Below are 23,003 nucleotides of genomic sequence, written 5' to 3'. Positions count from 1 at the left end.
GACTGGAAGTGGCTGAAAGCACAAAAAATTGCAAAAATGGGGTATGCCCCAGTAAAATGCCAAAATTGTGTTGAAAAATTGGGTTTTCTGATTCAACTCTGCCCGTTCCTGAAAGCTAGGAAGCTGCTGAGTTTAGCACTGCAAACCCTTTGTTGATACCATTTTCAAGGGGAAATCCACAAGCCTTCTTCTGCAGCCACTTTTTCCAATTTGTTTGAAAAAAACGAAATGTTCACTGTATTTTGGCCAATTTCTTGGCCTCCTTCAAGGGAACTGTAGGAAAGTACCATCTTGCCTGGCATGTTACCCCCATTTTTCACTGTATATATGTTGTTTTAGTTGTATGTGTCACTGGGACCCTGGTAACCCAGGGCCCCAGTGCTCATAAGTGTGCCTGAATGTGTTACCTGTGTAGTGACTAACTGTCTCACTGAGGCTCTGCTAATCAGAACCTCAGTGGTTATGCTCTCTCATTTCTTTCCAAATTGTCACTAACAGGCTAGTGACCATTTTTACCAATTTACATTGGCTTACTGGAACACCCTTATAATTCCCTAGTATATGGTACTGAGGTACCCAGGGTATTGTGGTTCCAGGAGATCCCTATGGGCTGCAGCATTTCTTTTGCCACCCATAGGGAGCTCTGACAATTCTTACACAGGCCTGCCACTGCAGCCTGAGTGAAATAACGTCCACGTTATTTCACAGCCATTTTACACTGCACTTAAGTAACTTATAAGTCACCTATATGTCTAACCTTTACCTGGTAAAGGTTAGTTGCAAAGTTACTTAGTGTGTGGGCACCCTGGCACTAGCCAAGGTGCCCCCACATTGTTCAGAGCCAATTCACTGAACTTTGTGAGTGCGGGGACACCATTACACGCGTGCACTACATATAGGTCACTACCTATATGTAGCTTCACAATGGTAACTCCGAAAATGGGCATGTAACATGTCTATGATCATGGAATTGCCCCCTCTATGCCATCCTGGCATAGTTGGCACAATCCCATGATCCCAGTGGTCTGTAGCACAGACCCTGGTACTGCCAAACTGCCCTTCCTGGGGTTTCACTGCAGCTGCTGCTGCTGCCAACCCCTCAGACAGGCATCTGCCCACCTGGGGTCCAGCCAGGCCTGGCCCAGGATGGCAGAACAAAGAACTTCCTCTGAGAGACGGTGTGACATCCTCTCCCTTTGGAAAATGGTGTGAAGGCAGGGGAGGAGTAGCCTCCCCCAGCCTCTGGAAATGCTTTGTTGGGCACAGAGGTGCCCAATTCTGCATAAGCCAGTCTACACCGGTTCAGGGGCCCCTTAGCCCCTGCTCTGGCGCGAAACTGGACAAAGGAAAGGGCAGTGACCACTCCCCTGACCTGCACCTCCCCTGGGAGGTGTCCAGAGCTCCTCCAGTGTGCTCCAGACCTCTGCCATCTTGGAAACAGAGGTGCTGCTGGCACACTGGACTGCTCTGAGTGGCCAGTGCCACCAGGTGACGTCAGAGACTCCTGCTGATAGGCTCCTTCAGGTGTTAGTAGCCTATCCTCTCTCCTAGGTAGCCAAACCCTCTTTTCTGGCTATTTAGGGTCTCTGTCTCTGGGGAAACTTCAGATAACGAATGCAAGAGCTCATCCGAGTTCCTCTGCATCTCCCTCTTCCCCTTCTGATAAGGAATCGACTGCTGACCGCGCTGGAAACCTGCAAACCTGCAACATAGTAGCAAAGACGACTACTGCAACTCTGTAACGCTGATCCTGCCGCCTTCTCGACTGTTTTCCTGCTTGTGCATGCTGTGGGGGTAGTCTGCCTCCTCTCTGCACCAGAAGCTCCGAAGAAATCTCCCGTGGGTCGACGGAATCTTCCCCCTGCAACCGCAGGCACCAAAAAGCTGCATTACCGGTCCCTTGGGTCTCCTCTCAGCACGACGAGCGAGGTCCCTCGAATCCAGCAACTCTGTCCAAGTGACCCCCGCAGTCCAGTGACTCTTCAGCCCAAGTTTGGTGGAGGTAAGTCCTTGCCTCACCTCGCTGGGCTGCATTGCTGGGAACCGCGACTTTGCAGCTACTCCGGCCCCTGTGCACTTCCGGCGGAAATCCTTTGTGCACAGCCAAGCCTGGGTCCACGGCACTCTAACCTGCATTGCACGACTTTCTAAGTTGGTCTCCGGCGACGTGGGACTCCTTTGTGCAACTTCGGCGAGCACCGTTTCACGCATCCTCGTAGTGCCTGTTTCTGGCACTTCTCCGGGTGCTACCTGCTTTAGTGAGGGCTCTTTGTCTTGCGCGACGTCCACTCTCTCTTCAGGTCCAATTTGCGACCTCCTGGTCTCTCCTGGGCCCCAGCAGCGTCCAAAAACGCCAAACGCACAATTTGCAGCTAGCAAGGCTTGTTGACATTCTTTCGGCGGGAAAACACTTCTGCACAACTCTCCATGGCAAGAGGGATCCGTCCACCAAAGGGAAAGTCTCTAGCCCTTTTCGTTCCTGCAGAAACCTCAGCTTCTTCTGTCCAGTCGAAGCTTCTTTGCACCCGCAGCTGGCATTTCCTGGGCATCTGCCCATCTCCGACTTGCTTGTGACTTTTGGACTTGGTCCCTTTGTTCCACAGGTACCCTAGATTGGAAATCCACAGTTGTTGCATTGCTGGTTTGTGTCTTTCCTGCATTATTCCTCTAACACGACTACTTTGTCCTTAGGGGAACTTTAGTGCACTTTGCACTCACTTTTCAGGGTCTTGGGGAGGGTTATTTTTCTAACTCTCACTATTTTCTAATAGTCCCAGCGACCCTCTACAAGGTCACATAGGTTTGGGGTCCATTCGTGGTTCGCATTCCACTTTTGGAGTATATGGTTTGTGTTGCCCCTATCCCTATGTTTCCCCATTGCATCCTATTGTAACTATACATTGTTTGCACTGTTTTCTAAGACTATACTGCATATTTTTGCTATTGTGTATATATATCTTGTGTATATTTCCTATCCTCTCACTGAGGGTACACTCTAAGATACTTTGGCATATTGTCATAAAAATAAAGTACCTTTATTTTTAGTATAACTATGTATTGTGTTTTCTTATGATATTGTGCATATGACACTAAGTGGTACTGTAGTAGCTTCACACGTCTCCTAGTTCAGCCTAAGCTGCTCTGCTAAGCTACCATTATCTATCAGCCTGAGCTGCTAGACACCCTAGACACTAATAAGGGATAACTGGGCCTGGTGCAAGGTGCAAGTACCCCTTGGTACTCACTACAAGCCAGTCCAGCCTCCTACATTGGTTGTGCAGTGGTGGGATAAGTGCTGGAGACTACTTACCACTCTTGTCATTGTACTTTTCATAAGAGAAAAATATACAAAACAAGGTCAGTGTATATACACATAGCCAAAAAGTTTTGCATTTCCTCTTTTCACTCTTTTCTAAGTGCTGAAAAGTACTTCTAAACTTTCAAAAAGTTCTTAAAAGTTTAAAAAGTTTTTTTCTGTCTTTCCAAAAAGTTCTGAAAACTTTTTTCTCTTTTTCTATCACTTTAACTCTCTCTAAAAAATGTCTGGCACAGGCCAAAATGTTGATCTGTCCAAACTTGCATATGACAACCTTAGCTGGAAAAGAGCAAGGAGTCTCTGTATAGAGAGAGGTTTGAGTGTAGGGAAAAATCCTTCCTTGGAACTGTTACTTAACATGCCTAGAGAACAGGATAAGGCCATAGGTGCCCCATCTGTTGAAAAAGTACCTAATAGTTCCCAATCTGATTCAGGGACTCCCCCAGGAAAAGATTCAGGAAAGAAACTTCCTAGCCTGCCCATTACTAGACAGTCTAGCATAGTTGGTAATGATGATGAGCCACACCATATAAATAGTGTTGTCTCACATCATAGCAAAAGCATTTATTCTCACCATACTGGTAGTAATGTTTCTGTTAACCAAGCTGTTAGGGTGGCTTCTGTAAGGGACAGGTCTCCTTCTGTTCATTCCCATCACAGCTCTGTTTCTAGAAATGTCCCTCCCACCAACCCTGATGACAGAATGTTAGAGAGGGAACTCAATACGTTGAGGGTGGAACAAACCAGACTGAAGCTTAAAAAGCAACAGCTGGATTTGGATAGACAGTCTTTTGAATTAGAGAAGGAAAGACAGAAGTTGGGTTTAGATACCCATGGTGGCAGCAGCAGTATTCCCCATAGTCATCCTGCAAAAGAGCATGATTCCAGGAATCTGCACAAGATAGTTCCCCCTTATAAGGAGGGGGATGACATTAACAAGTGGTTTGCTGCACTTGAGAGGGCCTGTGTTGTACAGGATGTCCCTCAAAGGCAGTGGGCTGCTATCCTATGGCTATCATTTAGTGGAAAAGGTAGGGATAGGCTCCTTACTGTGAAAGAAAATGATGCTAATAATTTCCAAGTTCTTAAGAATGCACTCCTGGATGGTTATGGCTTAACCACTGAACAGTACAGGATAAAGTTCAGAGAGACCAAAAAGGAGTCTTCACAAGACTGGGTTGATTTCATTGACCATTCAGTGAAGGCCTTGGAGGGGTGGTTACATGGCAGTAAAGTTACTGATTATGACAGCCTGTATAACTTAATCCTGAGAGAGCATATTCTTAATAATTGTGTGTCTGATTTGTTGCACCAGTACTTGGTGGACTCTGATCTGACCTCTCCCCAAGAATTGGGAAAGAAGGCAGACAAATGGGTCAGAACAAGAGTGAACAGAAAAGTTCATACAGGGGGTGACAAAGATGGCAACAAAAAGAAGGATAGTAAGTCTTCTGACAAGGGTGGGGACAAATCTAAAAATGATTCTTCATCAGGCCCACAAAAACACTCTGGTGGGGGTGGTGGGCCCAAATCCTCTTTTAATCAGAACAAGGAAAAGAAACCATGGTGCTATTTATGTAAAATAAAAGGCCATTGGACAACAGATCCCAGTTGTCCAAAGAAAGGCACCACTGCTCCTACCACTACAACCCCTACTGCTACACCTAGTGTCCCTACTAATAGCAGTGGTGGTGGGAGCAAACCTACTAATAGCCAATCCAAGGGAGTAGCTGGGCTCACTTTTGGTAACTTAGTTGGGGTTGGTCTGATTAGGGAGACCACAGAGGCTACTTTAGTCTCTGAAGGGGCTATTGATTTAGCCACTTTGGTTGCTTGCCCCCATAACTTGGAGAAGTACAAGCAACTAACCCTAATAAATGGTGTTGAGGTCCAGGCCTACAGGGACACAGGTGCCAGTGTCACAATGGTGATTGAGAAACTGGTGCACCCTGAACAACACATACTTGGACACCAGTACCAAGTAACCGATGCTCACAACATAACACAAAGCCACCCCATGGCTGTTGTAAATCTCAACTGGGGGGGGTAACTGGTCCAAAGAAAGTTGTGGTAGCTTCAGATTTACCTGTAGACTGTCTATTAGGGAATGATTTGGAGACATCAGCTTGGTCAGATGTGGAGTTGGAGGCCCATGCAGCAATGCTGGGCATCCCAGGGCATATTTTTGCTTTGACAAGGGCTCAGGCCAAAAAGCAAAAAGGACAGGGAAGCTTGGATCCTGGAACAATGGACCAAGTGCTCCCTAAAGCTAGGGCTAGTAGAAGCAAACCACTTCCTACTATCCCTCCCTCTACAGTGGATTCAACTTCTGAGGAAGAAGAATTCCCTCCCTGTGCAGAACCTACACCAGAGGAGCTGGAAGCAGACACTCCTGAGCTTTTGGGTGAAGGGGGGCCTGCCAGAGAGGAGCTGAGTGTGGCACAGCAAGCTGTCAAACAGGCTAATGGGGATGTCAGTGACTCTCACAGAGTTTACTGGGAGGACAACCTCTTGTACACTGAGCATAGGGATCCTAAACCTGGAGCTGCCAGGAGATCAGTGATTCCTCAGGAGTACAGAAAGATCCTCCTAACACTGGCACATGACATTCCCCTAGCTGGGCACCTGGGTCAAATGAAAACTTGGGACAGATTGGTTCCATTGTTTCATTGGCCTAGGATGTCTGAGGACACAAAGGAATTTTGTAAGTCCTGTGAAACCTGTCAAGCCAGTGGCAAGACAGGTGGCACCCCAAAGGCACCCCTTATCCCACTGCCTGTGGTTGGGGTTCCCTTTGAAAGGGTAGGGGTTGACATAGTTGGCCCCCTTGACCCCTCCTACTGCTTCAGGCAATAGGTTTATCTTGGTGGTAGTGGACCATGCCACAAGATATCCTGAAGCAATTCCTTTAAGGACCACTACAGCTCCTGCAGTGGCAAAGGCCCTCCTGGGAATATTTTCCAGGGTGGGCTTCCCAAAGGAAGTAGTATCAGACAGAGGAAGCAATTTCATGTCTGCATACTTAAAGGCCATGTGGAAGGAGTGTGGTGTAACGTACAAGTTCACAACACCCTATCATCCACAAACAAATGGACTGGTGGAGAGATTTAATAAAACTCTCAAAGGCATGATTATGGGTCTCCCTGAAAAACTCCGCAGGAGATGGGATATCCTTCTACCATGCCTCCTTTTTGCCTACAGGGAGGTACCCCAGAAAGGAGTGGGCTTCAGCCCCTTTGAACTTCTTTTTGGACACCCTGTTAGGGGTCCACTCACACTTGTAAAGGAGGGTTGGGAACAACCTTTAAAAGCTCCTAAGCAGGATATTGTGGATTATGTACTTGGCCTCAGATCAAGGATGGCTGAGTACATGAAAAAGGCCAGTAAAAACCTTCAGGCCAGCCAAGAGCTCCAGAAGCAATGGCATGATCAGAAGGCTGTTTTGGTTCAGTACCAACCAGGGCAGAAAGTGTGGGTCTTGGAGCCTGTGGCCCCAAGAACACTCCAAGATAAATGGAGTGGACCCCACACAATTGTTGAAAAGAAGGGTGAAGTCACCTACTTGGTTGACTTAGGCACTGCCAGGAGTCCCCTTAGGGTGCTCCATGTCAACCGCCTGAAACCCTACTATGACAGGGCTGATCTCACCCTGCTCATGGCAACTGATGAGGGACAGGAAGAAGACAGTGATCCTCTACCTGATCTCTTCTCTTCCACAGAACAAGATGCTCTTGTGGAAGGTGTAGTTTTGGCAGATTGTCTTACTGCTGAGCAGAAAGACCATTGCATAAATCTCCTAGGACAATTTTCAGAACTCTTCTCTACTGTGCCAGGCACCACTTCTTGGTGTGAGCACACTATAGATACTGGAGACAGTTTACCTGTCAAAAGTAAGATCTATAGGCAGCCTGACCATGTCAGGGACTGCATAAAGCATGAAGTTCAGAAAATGTTGGAACTAGGAGTGGTTGAGCACTCTGACAGTCCATGGGCTTCTCCTGTGGTACTGGTACCAAAACCCAATTCTAAAGATGGAAAGAAGGAAATGCGGTTTTGTGTAGACTATAGAGGTCTCAACTTGGTAACCAAAACTGATGCTCACCCTATACCCAGGGCAGATGAGCTTATAGATACACTGGCATCTGCCAAGTATCTAAGCACTTTTGATTTGACTGCAGGGTATTGGCAGATCAAATTATCAGAAGAAGCTAAACCTAAGACTGCATTTTCTACCATTGGAGGACATTACCAGTTTACTGTAATGCCTTTTGGTTTGAAAAATGCACCTACCACTTTTCAGAGGTTGGTGAACACAGTCCTGCAAGGGCTGGAAGCTTTCAGTGCAGCATATCTGGACGATATAGCTGTCTTTAGCTCCAGCTGGGATGATCACCTGGTCCACCTATGGAAAGTTTTGGAGGCCCTGCAAAAGGCAGGCCTCACTATCAAGGCTTCAAAGTGCCAGATAGGGCAGGGTAAGGTGGTTTATCTGGGACACCTTGTTGGTGGGGAACAGATTGCACCACTTCAGGGGAAAATCCAAACAATTATTGATTGGGTTCCCCCTACCACTCTGACTCAGGTGAGAGCCTTCCTAGGCCTCACTGGGTATTACAGGAGGTTCATTAAGAACTATGGCTCCACTGCAGCCCCTCTTAATGACCTCACATCCAAGAAAATGCCTAAAAAGGTATTATGGACAGCAAACTGTCAGAAAACTTTTGAGGAGCTGAAGCAGGCCATGTGCTCTGCACCTGTCCTGAAAAGCCCTTGTTACTCTAAAAAATTCTATGTCCAAACTGATGCATCTGAATTAGGAGTAGGGGCAGTCCTATCACAACTTAATTCTGAGGGCCAGGATCAACCTGTTGCTTTTATTAGTAGGAGGTTGACCCCTAGAGAAAAGCGTTGGTCTGCCATTGAGAGGGAGGCCTTTGCTGTGGTCTGGGCTCTGAAGAAGTTGAGGCCATACCTGTTTGGCACTCACTTCATTGTTCAGACAGACCACAAACCTCTACTTTGGCTAAAACAAATGAAAGGTGAAAATCCTAAATTGTTGAGGTGGTCCATATCCCTACAGGGAATGGACTATACAGTGGAACATAGACCTGGGAGTAGCCACTCCAATGCAGATGGACTCTCCAGATATTTCCACTTAGACAATGAAGACTCATCAGGTCATGGCTAGTCTTATTGTCCTTCGTTTGGGGGGGGGTTGTGTAGGAAAGTACCATCTTGCCTGGCATGTTACCCCCATTTTTCACTGTATATATGTTGTTTTAGTTGTATGTGTCACTGGGACCCTGGTAACCCAGGGCCCCAGTGCTCATAAGTGTGCCTGAATGTGTTACCTGTGTAGTGACTAACTGTCTCACTGAGGCTCTGCTAATCAGAACCTCAGTGGTTATGCTCTCTCATTTCTTTCCAAATTGTCACTAACAGGCTAGTGACCATTTTTACCAATTTACATTGGCTTACTGGAACACCCTTATAATTCCCTAGTATATGGTACTGAGGTACCCAGGGTATTGGGGTTCCAGGAGATCCCTATGGGCTGCAGCATTTCTTTTGCCACCCATAGGGAGCTCTGACAATTCTTACACAGGCCTGCCACTGCAGCCTGAGTGAAATAACGTCCACGTTATTTCACAGCCATTTTACACTGCACTTAAGTAACTTATAAGTCACCTATATGTCTAACCTTTACCTGGTAAAGGTTAGGTGCAAAGTTACTTAGTGTGTGGGCACCCTGGCACTAGCCAAGGTGCCCCCACATTGTTCAGAGCCAATTCACTGAACTTTGTGAGTGCGGGGACACCATTACACGCGTGCACTACATATAGGTCACTACCTATATGTAGCTTCACAATGGTAACTCCGAAAATGGCCATGTAACATGTCTATGATCATGGAATTGCCCCCTCTATGCCATCCTGGCATAGTTGGCACAATCCCATGATCCCAGTGGTCTGTAGCACAGACCCTGGTACTGATAAACTGCCCTTCCTGGGGTTTCACTGCAGCTGCTGCTGCTGCCAACCCCTCAGACAGGCATCTGCCCTCCTGGGGTCCAGCCAGGCCTGGCCCAGGATGGCAGAACAAAGAACTTCCTCTGAGAGAGGGTGTGACACCCTCTCCCTTTGGAAAATGGTGTGAAGGCAGGGGAGGAGTAGCCTCCCCCAGCCTCTGGAAATGCTTTGTTGGGCACAGAGGTGCCCAATTCTGCATAAGCCAGTCTACACCGGTTCAGGGACCCCTTAGCCCCTGCTCTGGCGCAAAACTGGACAAAGGAAAGGGGAGTGACCACTCCCCTGACCTGCACCTCCCCTGGGAGGTGTCCAGAGCTCCTCCAGTGTGCTCCAGACCTCTGCCATCTTGGAAACAGAGGTGCTGCTGGCACACTGGACTGCTCTGAGTGGCCAGTGCCACCAGGTGACGTCAGAGACTCCTGCTGATAGGCTCCTTCAGGTGTTAGTAGCCTATCCTCTCTCCTAGGTAGCCAAACCCTCTTTTCTGGCTATTTAGGGTCTCTGTCTCTGGGGAAACTTCAGATAACGAATGCAAGAGCTCATCCGAGTTCCTCTGCATCTCCCTCTTCACCTTCTGATAAGGAATCGACTGCTGACCGCGCTGGAAGCCTGCAAACCTGCAACATAGTAGCAAAGACGACTACTGCAACTCTGTAACGCTGATCCTGCCGCCTTCTCGACTGTTTTCCTGCTTGTGCATGCTGTGGGGGTAGTCTGCCTCCTCTCTGCACCAGAAGCTCCGAAGAAATCTCCCGTGGGTCGACGGAATCTTCCCCCTGCAACCGCAGGCACCAAAAAGCTGCATTACCGGTCCCTTGGGTCTCCTCTCAGCACGACGAGCGAGGTCCCTCGAATCCAGCAACTCTGTCCAAGTGACCCCCACAGTCCAGTGACTCTTCAGCCCAAGTTTGGTGGAGGTAAGTCCTTGCCTCACCTCGCTGGGCTGCATTGCTGGGAACCGCGACTTTGCAGCTACTCCGGCCCCTGTGCCCTTCCGGCAGAAATCCTTTGTGCACAGCCAAGCCTGGGTCCACGGCACTCTAACCTGCATTGCACGACTTTCTAAGTTGGTCTCCGGCGACGTGGGACTCCTTAGTGCAACTTCGGCGAGCACCGTTTCACGCATCCTCGTAGTGCCTGTTTCTGGCACTTCTTCGGGTGCTACCTGCTTCAGTGAGGGCTCTTTGTCTTGGTCTACGTCCCCTCTCTCTTCAGGTCCAATTTGCGACCTCCTGGTCCCTCCTGGGCCCCAGCAGCGTCCAAAAACGCCAAACGCACGATTTGCAGCTAGCAAGGCTTGTTGGCATTCTTTCGGCGGGAAAACACTTCTGCACAACTCTCCACGGCGAGAGGGATCCGTCCACCAAAGAGAAAGTCTCTAGCCCTTTTCGTTCCTGCAGAAACCTCAGCTTCTTCTGTCCAGTCGAAGCTTCTTTGCACCCGCAGCTGGCATTTCCTGGGCATCTGCCCATCTCCGACTTGCTTGTGACTTTTGGACTTGGTCCCCTTGTTCCACAGGTACCCTATATTGGAAATCCACAGTTGTTGCATTGCTGGTTTGTGTCTTTCCTGCATTATTCCTCTAACACGACTACTTTGTCCTTAGGGGAACTTTAGTGCACTTTGCACTCACTTTTCAGGGTCTTGGGGAGGGTTATTTTTCTAACTCTCACTATTTTCTAATAGTCCCAGCGACCCTCTACAAGGTCACATAGGTTTGGGGTCCATTCGTGGTTCGCATTCCACTTTTGGAGTATATGGTTTGTGTTGCCCCTATCCCTATGTTTCCCCATTGCATCCTATTGTAACTATACATTGTTTGCACTGTTTTCTAAGACTATACTGCATATTTTTGCTATTGTGTATATATATCTTGTGTATATTTCCTATCCTCTCACTGAGGGTACACTCTAAGATACTTTGGCATATTGTCATAAAAATAAAGTACCTTTATTTTTAGTATAACTGTGTATTGTGTTTTCTTATGATATTGTTCATATGACACTAAGTGGTACTGTAGTAGCTTCACACGTCTCCTAGTTCAGCCTAAGCTGCTCTGCTAAGCTACCATTATCTATCAGCCTAAGCTGCTAGACACCCTATACACTAATAAGGGATAACTGGGCCTGGTGCAAGGTGCAAGTACCCCTTGGTACTCACTACAAGCCAGTCCAGCCTCCTACAGGAACCCACAAAGTCTGGGTACCTCTAGAATCCCTAGGATGTTGGAAAAAAAGGACGCAAATTTGGCTTGGTTAGCTTATGTGGACAGAAAGTTATGAGGGCCTAAGCGCGAACTGCCCCAAATAGGCAAAAAAAGGCCAGGCACAGGAGGGGGAAAAGGCCTGGCAGCGAAGGGGTTAAAGATTCTTCCTGAAGGACTACTAGAAGGCAAGCCTTAGGTGCAGTCTCTGCTCATTCCACAGCCTTATGGAAAGAAGGTCTACCTGCAGTTGATTTCTTGCAGTTGATTTGAGAGATATTAGATTTCCAGTCTTTCCATGGTGGAGCTACATTTGCAGTGTTGACATTTGACATGTTGACTTTATTTGTGAGGTACTCTAGGTAATTTGAGTGGGTAGCCATGAACATTACACAGCAGGCTTTGTAGTGAGCACAAGCTGAAAATAAGAACCAGTGCTGCCACTGTTGTGATGGTGTAATCTAATCACATTTACTTGGGATGGTGGTCAAGTGGGTGTAACATATAGGGAATTTAGTTGCTTGTAATTTCCTAAATTGCTAAATCTGGACTAGTGTTCTCCCCTACCTCATGAGAATATGTTACTGTGAATATATTAACTTGCATGGCCAAAGGGTTGTAAGAAATTCATTGATATGAACTGTTCCTCTTGTTTTTACACTCCCAATAGCTACTATCGGAGCTTCCTGGTAGATAGTATTCTAATCAAACTCCAGAGCCATATGCTTGGGAAAAAGAGAGAATGTGTTCAAATTGCCATGTTTAATATTTCAGTAAGTCAAAAAGCAAGGCTAGTGGCTACTGGGGAAAGCTAAAAAGGAGTATCTTACCTTATGGCAATCTGTTCTGCTATGGCTGCCAGGTTTGAAAGGCTGATAGTTCTTCTGCTGCAGAACTATAAAGGTAAATCTTTTGATGGGGACAAATGTCTAACCCATCCCTGAATTTGCTCTATCAAAGGTTGCCATGATATGTCCCTAAGTCCTGCTTTCTGATCAATGTAAGCCACCAACTTGCAGCTGAACCTATCAGGAGTTAGTCCTGTACAGAGTCTAGGAACAGGTCTGCAAATTCTTCACTTTGCCAATGCGTAGACAATTTAGTGTGCAAGTGAAGGACAGAGGCTGAATGTAAATATGTAATACTCACTTTCACATCCAAGGAATGGTCTGATAGTCTTCACAGAACTCACCCCTCCTCCCTCAGTGCTACCGGGAAAGAATGCCTGATAAAGAGTACTCTCTGCTGGTACTGTACCCCAGCAAGACTGGTGAAATGGAAACCCAACAGCGCATACACCTGCTGGTAGAAATTTGGCCATGTGGGCATCCTCCCACACCTGCTCTGGTGTTGCTCCAAGTTATAAAGATACTGGGATGAGGTGTTAGAAGTTATTAATGACATGTTTGCAATGGTTATTCCTTGCTATCCCACTATATCCTACTGGAATTACCAAACCAGTTGACCTATCCACTTTATTCTGATAAGGGGAAAGCAATGACCATGGCCCTTTGTGCGGAGAGCTCATTCTATACAAATGGGGCACATACACTACACTCATTCACTTGAACTGTGGGGCTTTGTCACAATGGAGAAACTCACAGACTCCTTCGAACATACACTACCTTACTTTAAAAAAATGTGGGGGCCTTGTCTCCAGTTCCTGGTAGGAGACTTCAGAGAGCTGTCTTGCCCCCTGTACCTATGTGTACTCATACTGAGAGGAGGGACTAACTCTACAAAACCAGCACCCAGACCCTGAATGTTAGAACCCAGATTGATTGTCAGGCTCAATTCGAAGACTCAACAATACAAGCAACTCAAAGAGAGGGAACTCCTTTTCTTACTCACCCCACATATTGGACCATTCCTCATCCATTCCCTTCTCCGGACCCCCATGCCTCACTCCTTCCCCAGTCCCCATTTTACCTCACCAGCCATTGTATCAAGGTGAGAGTATGTCTTACTTCTAACTACAATAATAAAAAAATGAACCAAAAATGTAGATAGGTCATGGTGTATATGGAATATGGGTTTCCTTTTCTAGGACCATGATGCTGCAAAGTTATGGCAATTTTGTCACCAGGAACCTGAGTCTCTTTAAAACAGAATCATTCTCCCAAACAGTCTGTGAAGAACCATGGCAAGCTCTATGCACAAATATACAGGGAACTTCTCTCCTGGCATACTTTCTAGCTATATTTTGTTAAAGGATTGACTCATCCTTTTGCTGAACTGATCATTCCATTCTGGCACAGCCATTGTGCATGTTCTATGTGTGACAGGCACATCTTCTGTGAAGAGAGCTGAACATTGGGAGAACTTTCTTTGAACTGTTGATGTTTTTTACAGGTGAGGGGATTTAGTTTGTGGGTGAGCCAGTCAGCTGCATGCCTACTTTAATGCTATTACTGGTTATGGTAAGTGATTTGTGCTACATGTTTATTGACTGAGGCACCTCAAGACAGTTCTTGCAACTACAGTATTCTTCTGGAGGAAGTTGATTTTTGGTTTGTGGTGGGTGGAATCAGCTTCATTGTGATCAAGTCATAGAGAGGTTTTGCTTGATACTCTCTGTTTGTTATTGTTGTTAAACCTTATTATACCATTAACTTCAACTTATTTAACATATTCAGCAGTTGTCATTCACACAATCTAAAACAAATTGTATTAATAGGAAGGGGAAAGAAAAGGGTAAAGCATAATAATAAAAACCATAAATCCTGAATAATGAAATGCTGCCACATCGAAAGCGAGCAGGATGCCATTTCAAAATGTTTGGTTAAAAACATTGGTAAACATGAATCAAAAATAAGATAATTGTCAAATGTGTATCAAGTCCAAAATGTTCAACAGTATAAGAATGACAAATTGTAACAAATTTGGTTCATAAAAAAATAAAGGCACATTTTTAGGAATTACATATGTATGTGGCTGGAACTGAATAGTAATGCACCCTTTCTTTGAAATATTTGAGGCAGCGCTTAACTTGAACCAGTGTTTTTCAGTGCTTGGCACCAGTACTTAACTGGCAATATTTGATAGTCTGCCATATGGTGGCGCTGTTTGGCTAAATTAGAGATGAATACAACACAATTTGTTTATTATTTCAATATACATTAAAAGTGACTAATACCTGCCACCCAAGCCATTCTCATAGTTTTGGGGGGCCTGAACAGTCTGAATTGTCACACATGTAGGGTGTGATGGTTAGTAGCTGTGTTGGTTCTGCATGGCGGTGCTGGCAGAGACAGTGGGTGGTGCAAGCTGTAGTGGTCCCCTGATAAGGGACCTGTCACTTATTTTGTTACAAATTAAGCACTGGTTTGAGGGACTATATAGAGTTTACTGTATTCGCATAGGTCCTTTGCTCCTCATCGAATGGAGAAGCTTTGCCATGGCATCCTTTACTTCCTTATTTCTCAGCGTGTAAATGATTGGGTTCACCATGGGAGTCAAAATGGCAAAAGCAATGTTTCCCATTAGATGAATATCATGTGCAATGTCTGCCCTGTAAGAAATGTAAGATACAGCCATTGATGCATAGAAGGTGACGACAACAATGACGTGAGCACTACAGGTAGAAAATGCCTTCTTCTGGCTTTCTTTAGAGTTGAGTTTCAAGACACTCATGATGATATTTAGGTAAGATAGGGATACAAGCATCAGGGGAACTATGGAAACCACCATGGCAATAGAAAAGCCCAAGAAGGACTGAAATGTGGCATCGGAACAGGCTGCTTGAACAACAGACAAATGATCACAGAAGCAGTGTTCAACATGGATGGTGCCGTAGAAATGTAGCTGTGAAGTCTGGATAACAGCAGGCACCGGGACTAACAAAGCACTTATCCAGGAACTGGCAGCGATCAGTGCATTCTTCCTTTTTGTCATTTTAGTTACGTAATGCAAGGGACTGCATATGGCCACATAGCGGTCATATGCCATCACCACAAGTAAAAAAGATTCATTCACTGTAAAAGAGTGAAAAAAGTACATCTGTAGAAAGCAGCCACTGAAGGAAATAGTGTTGGCATCGATAAGGAGCATAGCAAGTATCTTCGGCACCGTGGTGGTGGTGCACAATATGTCCAGCACAGAGAGATTTGATAGGAAGAAATACATTGGCTTGTACAGGGTCCGATCCAGCACCACAGTAGAGATGATTGATATATTGCCAATTAGGATTAGGAGGTACAAAAGCAAAAAGAAGGTGAACAGTGGTATCTGGAAATTCTGGAGTGATAGAAATCCAGTTAAAATGAAGTCAGTTGTTGCCTGGCTTTTATTGCATCCATCCATTTCAAAGATATTGAGGATATCTGGAAAACACATAGCAAACAATATGATGAAATATAAGAGCCAAATGTGGAGTGAGTCCATTAGGGCATACTTAGTCACTTATTCTATTTTCTAGTACAAGGTTTAACCATCACAGACAGCTTTTGTCTTTGGTGAAAATTACATTTTTAATTAGGGGTGTGCAGCAAAATAAATAAATAAAATTAGATTTTTCAAAATGACTGTTATACATTGGATATATAGGTGGCAGCACTATGCACCCTGACCTAATTGGGACTGCAATCTTAGTCAGTGTAAGCTAGTTACACTCCTTAAATTAAACTGTGCTCACTCTCTGGTAGCTTGGCACAGAGCAGGTAGGCTTCACTTTAGAGGTAATGTGTAAAGTATTTGGGCAACACGCACACACAGCAACACAAGGAAAACACCACAAAAAGACTTCACTCAGGTTTAGAAAAATAGAGAAAATTTATCTGGGTAGACCTACCAAAATGACAAGAATCCCTTAAGTAGAACTCAAGTTATGAATTTTTAAAGATTAAAAGTGAAGATAGTGCTTAGAAGTCACTTGTGGTCCAAAGGTTACTTAAGGTTGCAAAGGACTGGTTCAAATTTAAAGCTCAGGCTGACCATGATGGACGGTAGATCAGCTACAAGACCCAGACAGGAGCTTTGGTCAAGGTCAAAACTCCACTGTGTCCCTGTTGCGCCAAGCAAAAGGGGTCCTGCATTGTGGTTGAGCTCCATTGAAGTGAATGCAAAACATACCTGTCGAGCTACGCTAAGTATCATCCTCGAGCCGTGAAGACTAGGAATACAATGTCCATTAGCCTGAAGCTGCTCCAGGAATCAAAGTGATATTATTGAGCAGCTGCTGCATCAGCATTGAAGGGGAAATGCATTGGCGCCAATCGGCGCAATTTCCCTGGTGCATCGGCTTCAAGATAGAAAAAGCTATAGAAACTCACTTCTGTGGCCCAGGACTGGAAGGGGCACCTTAGGCAAGGGCAGGACTCACAGCGTGCAGAGCCCAGTAGCACCAGGAGAGTTGCAGGCAGTCCTTGATGTTGCTGAGACTGCAAGAGAACAGGGATAAGCCAGCAAGATCTTTGAGTCACTCTTATTTCGCAAAATGGGTTCAGTCCTTGCCCTCAGCAGGGCAGAGATCAGCAGGGAGAAGGGTAGCGCAGCAAGCAGAGAAGCAGTTCCTTGGAACAGTCAGGCCAGGCAGAGAGGCAATTCTTACAGCAAAGCAGTCTTTACTTCAGCAGAGTTATTCCCAAGTTCAGTAGTGATCTGATTTGCTATGGCCAGGGTCTCAGTACTTATACCCAATGTGCCTTTGAAGTGGGGATGACTTCAAAGCAGCCCCTCGAAGTGCATAGATCACTCTTTCACCCCAAAGCTGGCACCAGATCAGTAGGAGGCATTCAGCCCTTTGTGTTGGGAGAGGTACTTTCCTATTGAAGTGTAAGTGTTAGCTTCCATCTACCCTTCTAGCCCAGGAAGGCCCATCAGAATGCAGATGAATGTAGATGTGTCCTTTTTCACATCCACCCTTCCTGTGTTTTGCGGCTGTCTTGAGGGAATGCACAAAGCGTAGCTGTTACCTAACCTAAATATATATTGGAGGCATGCAGAGTAGTAAGAGTAGAAAAATGCCCACTTTCTAACAGTGGCATTTCTAATATAGTAATATTAAATCCACTTTACCAGTAAAGAATATTTATCATTACCATTTCAACGATATGAAACATGATGAAGTGACTCCTTTCTGATCAGAAATTACAGCTTAAAAGTATATTGAGGATTTCCCAATGCTGGCCCATGAGAGAGGTAGGCCTCACAGTAGTTAAAAACAACTATGGGTTTTTTTAACTACCAGGACATGTAAAATGTAAGAGTACATATCCTGCCTTTTACTTACATAGCACCACACCGTATGGGCTACCTAGGAATGACTGTGAGAATGACTTATAGGTAATAGCAAGAGAGATTTAGGTTTGGCAATTGATTTTAAATGCCAAGTCGAAGTGGCAGTGGAATGCACACACAGGCTCTGCAGTGGCAGGCCTGAGACATGCTTACAGGGCTACTTATTTGTGTGGCACATTCAGTGCTTCAGGCCCACTAGTAGCATTTAGTTTAAATGCCCTGAGTATCTGGTATACCACTTTACAAGGGATTTGCAAGTAAATTAAATATGTCAATTGTGAATATACCATTATTACCATGTTTAGGGGAAAAGTCCATGCATGTTAGCACTGGTTGGCAGAGTGCTCAGAGTCCTAAGGTCAACAAAAAGATACAGCAACAATGGGAGGTGAAAGACAAAAGGTCTGGATTAAGACCTCCCGAAGGATGCCAGGTCTAACAATGACTCAGTGTACAGAATTCTGAGCTGCCATAGAAGTTTTGATGAAAGCTCATTTGAAATTTGCTCGCACCCTACAGTCAACGAGTTTGAAGGCATCTGCTCAGAAGGCCCACTCCATTTAGCCAGCTTACAGCAAAGCATAATCACCTTCCCCTACAGATATTTTTGCTGGGGAGAGAAGGTCTGCTGAACCAATCACATGCTTCTTCAAGCCAACCAGGTGGGACAAGTTTGACTTTAGTCTCAATGAGGACTGCCAGGTTCATCTACAAATAGAGGCATCCTTCCATGCCCTGTCAGAGAAAACACAGGCCTCGTTAGGGCTCCACAGCTTCTGCAGGGTTGAAAGATTTGACAGATCCCTGTCAGAGATGTGGAACACCCAGGGCTCTAGGCACCTCCAGTTGCTGTCCCAAGCTACACAAGGTACACTGCCCCTCCTCAGTACTGGTCTGAAAACTCTGACCAGGACCATCACCCAGACTCCAGTGCGATGTCAGAGTTGTGGGCCAGGGCTCCAATCACTAGCCTGTGGTGTCACAAAGTGCCCTGAACAGGGTTCCATAGACCCATGGAGGGCACCCCTACTTCACTGAGCTCCTGCTAATGAGATCCAGCAGGCCCCAGGGCACAGACCAGTGTTTCCCGGCCCTGTTTGCATGTCTGTGTTGTAACAAACCCATAAACAGGCTTCAGCTGCCACCTTGCAGTGTCCCTACATGCCCCATGGTCCACAAATGGCAAGCAGCAACTTGCATTGGAATGCATGGTACAAAGAGATGGCTATTGTCTTATTCTGATATACTGTTGCACACATCATAAGAATGTATAGTGCAATCAGGTGGGAAATCTACCCTGGAAATACCAATGTAAGTTCATTTGAAGCTTAAAACCCAGCCAGGACTCCAAATGGTCATATACATTCACTGACACCTCTCTTCTGTCTCCAACTGTGCACTGATTACAAGAGGAGCTAGTGTCATTTATTTGGAACAGTAGGAAGAGAATAAGCATGACCTGCTTTCCATCTAGTTGTTTTCTTCAAGCACTGTAAAGGCCCCAGTAGTCCTGTATAGGCTCTCCAGGGAACTTAAGTGATTCTGACTTCCAAAAGAGCAAGCAAGGGTACAAAGCATACATCACAGGCAAGTTAGCCTGCTCATGGATGGTTGAAGCAGCACTGTACTCTGATCAATATCAAATAGTTGGTCCATTTAGGGATGGAATGCTTGGTCAGCCTTAGCTGTTGTTTCAAGCAAAGGACTACCACCACACCTTTGACCACCCAACTCTAGGGTGTACTTTCAGGTAGGCCCTCTTTATGGCTTTCCTACCCAGTAGATTAAGGGGCTGATTCTAACCTTGGCGGACGGCGGAGGCCGTCCGCCAAGGTTCCGCCGTCAGAACACCGCACCGCGGTCGAAAGACCGCGGCGGTGATTCTGAGATTTGCCCTGGGCTGGCGGGCGGCCGCCAAAAGGCCGCCCGCCAGCCCAGGGCAAATCAACCTTCCCACTAGGATGCCGGCTCAGAATTGAGCCGGCGGAGTGGGAAGGTGCGACGGGTGCAGTTGCACCCGTCGCGTATTTCAGTGTCTGCTAGGCAGACACTGAAATACTTTGTGGGGCCCTCTTACGGGGGCCCCTGCCGTGCCCATGCCAGTGGCATGGGCACGGCAGGGGCCCCCAGGGGCCCCGCGGCACCCCCTACCGCCATCCTGTTCCTGGCAGGCAAACCGCCAGGAACAGGATGGCGGTAGGGGGTGTCAGAATCCCCCATGGCGGCGCAGCAAGCTGCGCCGCCATGGGGGATTCTAAGGGCAGCGGTAAACCGGCGGGAGACCGCCGGTTTGCCTCTTCTGACTGCGGCCGAACCGCCGCGGTCAGAATGCCCTGCGGGGCACCGCCGGCCTGTCGGCGGTGCTCCCGCCGACCCTGGCCCCGGCGGTCTTAGACCGCCGGGGTCAGAATGACCCCCTAAATGTCTAGCAACCTAGGAGTTTGCCCGCTAGTTGTCTGACTAGAGAGGATGGCACTGAGTGGGGGCGTGTGGGCGCCTTGACAGCCTCAGGCATGAAACACCAGGATGCCTAGTTGATTTCCATCTACGGCTATCCATGGTGTCCCACAGCTGCTTGTGAGCAGCTGTGACCAAGACCTTTACTTACGCCATACAGCTGCTCATGAATGTCAGTTTCACCTCAGGCCCAGTGGGGTCCCATTACCAATCTGAGAAAGGGTGCACTGTTGCAGCCCTGCATAAAAGCAACCCCCTCTTCAGGCATTTGACCTGCAACCAGGGGTTGATCTGGCTCCCAAGCTTTGGAATATAACTATGACCTCCAAGCAGATGTGATGTGGGAAACATGACCTACACAAGACCAACTCCCTGCAGTTGCTCACGCGGCCTGAGTGATTCTAATTGGAGCTCACCCTGTACGGGGTGTTAAATCAGAAGTGGCCCTCTGCACACTAATATCCGGTCTTCTCAGAGTCAAAGGGCTTGGGAATGCAGCCCGAAGCCTGTGGTAAACTCCATCTAAGGATTAACACAGGCGCAAGACAGATATGGTAAAATTGAAAAGAAGTTTGAACAGAGAGTTCAAGAGGGTGTGAAACCATCAAGAGGTACATGAATGGGTCTATGCATTCCACACCGCGGGTTCAAAAGAGCGGGAAGGCCCATCACTTTGTAGGGCACCTCTCCTACACAAAACCTTTGACTGGGTGTACATGGCCCATGCATGCCATATTTCCTCGGCTTCAGTGTGTTGTTGGGAAGGCTTACAGATCACAAGTGGCTCTCCACTCCCAAAGAGAGTGTTGCATCTTTGTGGACTTGGGCTCCAGCCATTAACCAAAGCAATCTTCCTAACTAGGGCATGGTGGCAATTGATCTGGGAGGAACCTGGTACTCCTCTGGGATGACTAGCTCCAAGGAGCCCCAGTGGGAGAAAGGTGAAGCTTACATGAGTGCTTGGGGCACGATCCCCTAGGCCAGGGCTTCAAACTATGGCCATAACCATCTTCTTTACCCAAGACGAAGGGCCTCATGAGGACCCTGGTGGTCCTAGGACAGCCAGAGTCACAGTGGCAGTCTGACCGCCACCAAAATGGTGGTCTGACCACTGTGACGGTGGTCAGACCACCACATTATGACCATGGCGTACGCTCCACAGTCACATCACGTACGGCCCAAGGCATGGCAGTGCCGGTGGTCCTAATCCACCAGGGCAGCGCTGTACGCAGCACCACCCTGGGGATTATGAGTCCCCTTTCCTCCAGTTTTATATGGTGGTTTTACTGCCATGTAAAAGTTGGCAGGAACAGGGTGCCGGTGATCCCATGAGGACCCCTGCACTGGCCATGCACTTGGTATTGGCAGTGCAGGGGCCCCCATGGGCAGCCTCACCGCACTTTACACTGTCTACTTAGCAGACTGTGAGAAGCACAATGGGTGCTGCGGCACCCGACACACCACAACATTGCTGCAAGCTCAATTATTAGCGTACATCAATGCTGTGGGCTGTTTTCCACTGGGCTGGCAGGCAGAAACTTTGTTTCTGCCTGCAGACCCAGCAGGAATCTCGTGATAGGGACATAGGGAAGGCAGCCGCATAGACGGCAACCTTACTGCAGGAGTTTGGTGGACGGGCTTTTCTATCAGCCAAACTCAAAATGACCTCCAAAGTTTTTACAATGCCTTTGGTTTGCAAATTATAGAGACATTTGCCTTTTATTATTGCCATCTTTGCAATCATGTTTTGGCTACAACATCATCACTGATGTTTCACACTTAAGGCAGATTCAGCCATTGGACACATATTGGTGTGCCAACTCTGAGTTCCAACCATGAAACACGTTTTATTTTTTACACAAAAAGCCAACAGCCATTCATGAATAATTAATTTTGCAAACCCCTATTCATAATAAAAAAAGATATTCACTAACTGGGGAAAGTTGACCTGAGTTTTTATATGGACATTTGGCAATGTTTTACCATTTTGCCTCTGATTTTGAAGTAAACTTGTAATTTGTTTTGGAATGTATTAACGTTTAGTTGCAGAACATATTTATGTGTGAAAGGCAATAATGTAAATAAAGGTCTAGAAGACCTGGCTTCTTTCATGGTTTTCAAGCTATTCATGCACGAAAGCCTCATGATGCTACTATTGCACATTTAGTTTTATTTCAGTAGTTACATAAAGCATACCATTATCCATATTTCATACAAGAATCCACAGTACATTAAACAAACCGATAGATACAGAAAACGTCACACTATGGCTTGCTAAATAGAAAAATATATAAAGGATGAGACTCGCTGTAGGATTTAATTATGCAAAATCTCAAAAAAAAGTGATCAATCTCAGCTAGTGAGCACACAATACAAAAATGTAAAATAAAGTTTTATGAGATAGAAAACCATTTCAAAGTACAGCTGCATTGTCAAAAGGTGTGCCCCCTCCTCTAAGAACACAAGGACATCCTTGTTTGCGGTTTGATTGCCCATTGCAGAAAAACATATTTTAGTACTGAAGTAGAAACAAACATCCGCAGCTGCAAAGAATTATCATTTACCTCGTTCTCTGGGTACAGACCACATTGGATCCTCACAGCAAAAAAGTTCTGCTTAACAAGGTGGCCAGTAGGCTCTCTATGATAGCCCTGGAGTTCCAGTGTGATATGACAGCAACACTCTTGGGGCCATATGTACGAAGACATTTTCCCCTAGACATAGAATGGGAAAAATCCTTTGCTACATCTGGCCCTTGATT

The 23,003-nt window shown here is 46.5% G+C and overlaps 1 protein-coding gene and 1 long non-coding RNA gene across 2 annotated transcripts in view; both read right to left on the bottom strand.

Moving 5' to 3' along the window:
- Nucleotides 1-23,003, bottom strand: part of LOC138249064 (uncharacterized) — a 244,358-nt gene that overhangs the window by 163,268 nt on the left and 58,087 nt on the right. The gene's annotated exons all lie outside the window — the stretch shown is intronic.
- On the bottom strand, nt 14,732-15,547 carry LOC138249062 (olfactory receptor 2AT4-like). Its single transcript, XM_069203116.1, has one exon. The coding sequence runs from the start codon at nt 15,545-15,547 to the stop codon at nt 14,894-14,896; it is 654 nt and encodes a 217-aa protein (XP_069059217.1). The 3' UTR covers nt 14,732-14,893.

This window comes from Pleurodeles waltl, chromosome 8 (assembly GCF_031143425.1).
Source record: "Pleurodeles waltl isolate 20211129_DDA chromosome 8, aPleWal1.hap1.20221129, whole genome shotgun sequence".
Classification (NCBI taxonomy): domain Eukaryota; kingdom Metazoa; phylum Chordata; class Amphibia; order Caudata; family Salamandridae; genus Pleurodeles; species Pleurodeles waltl.
This window is presented reverse-complemented; position numbering and strand designations above follow the sequence as displayed.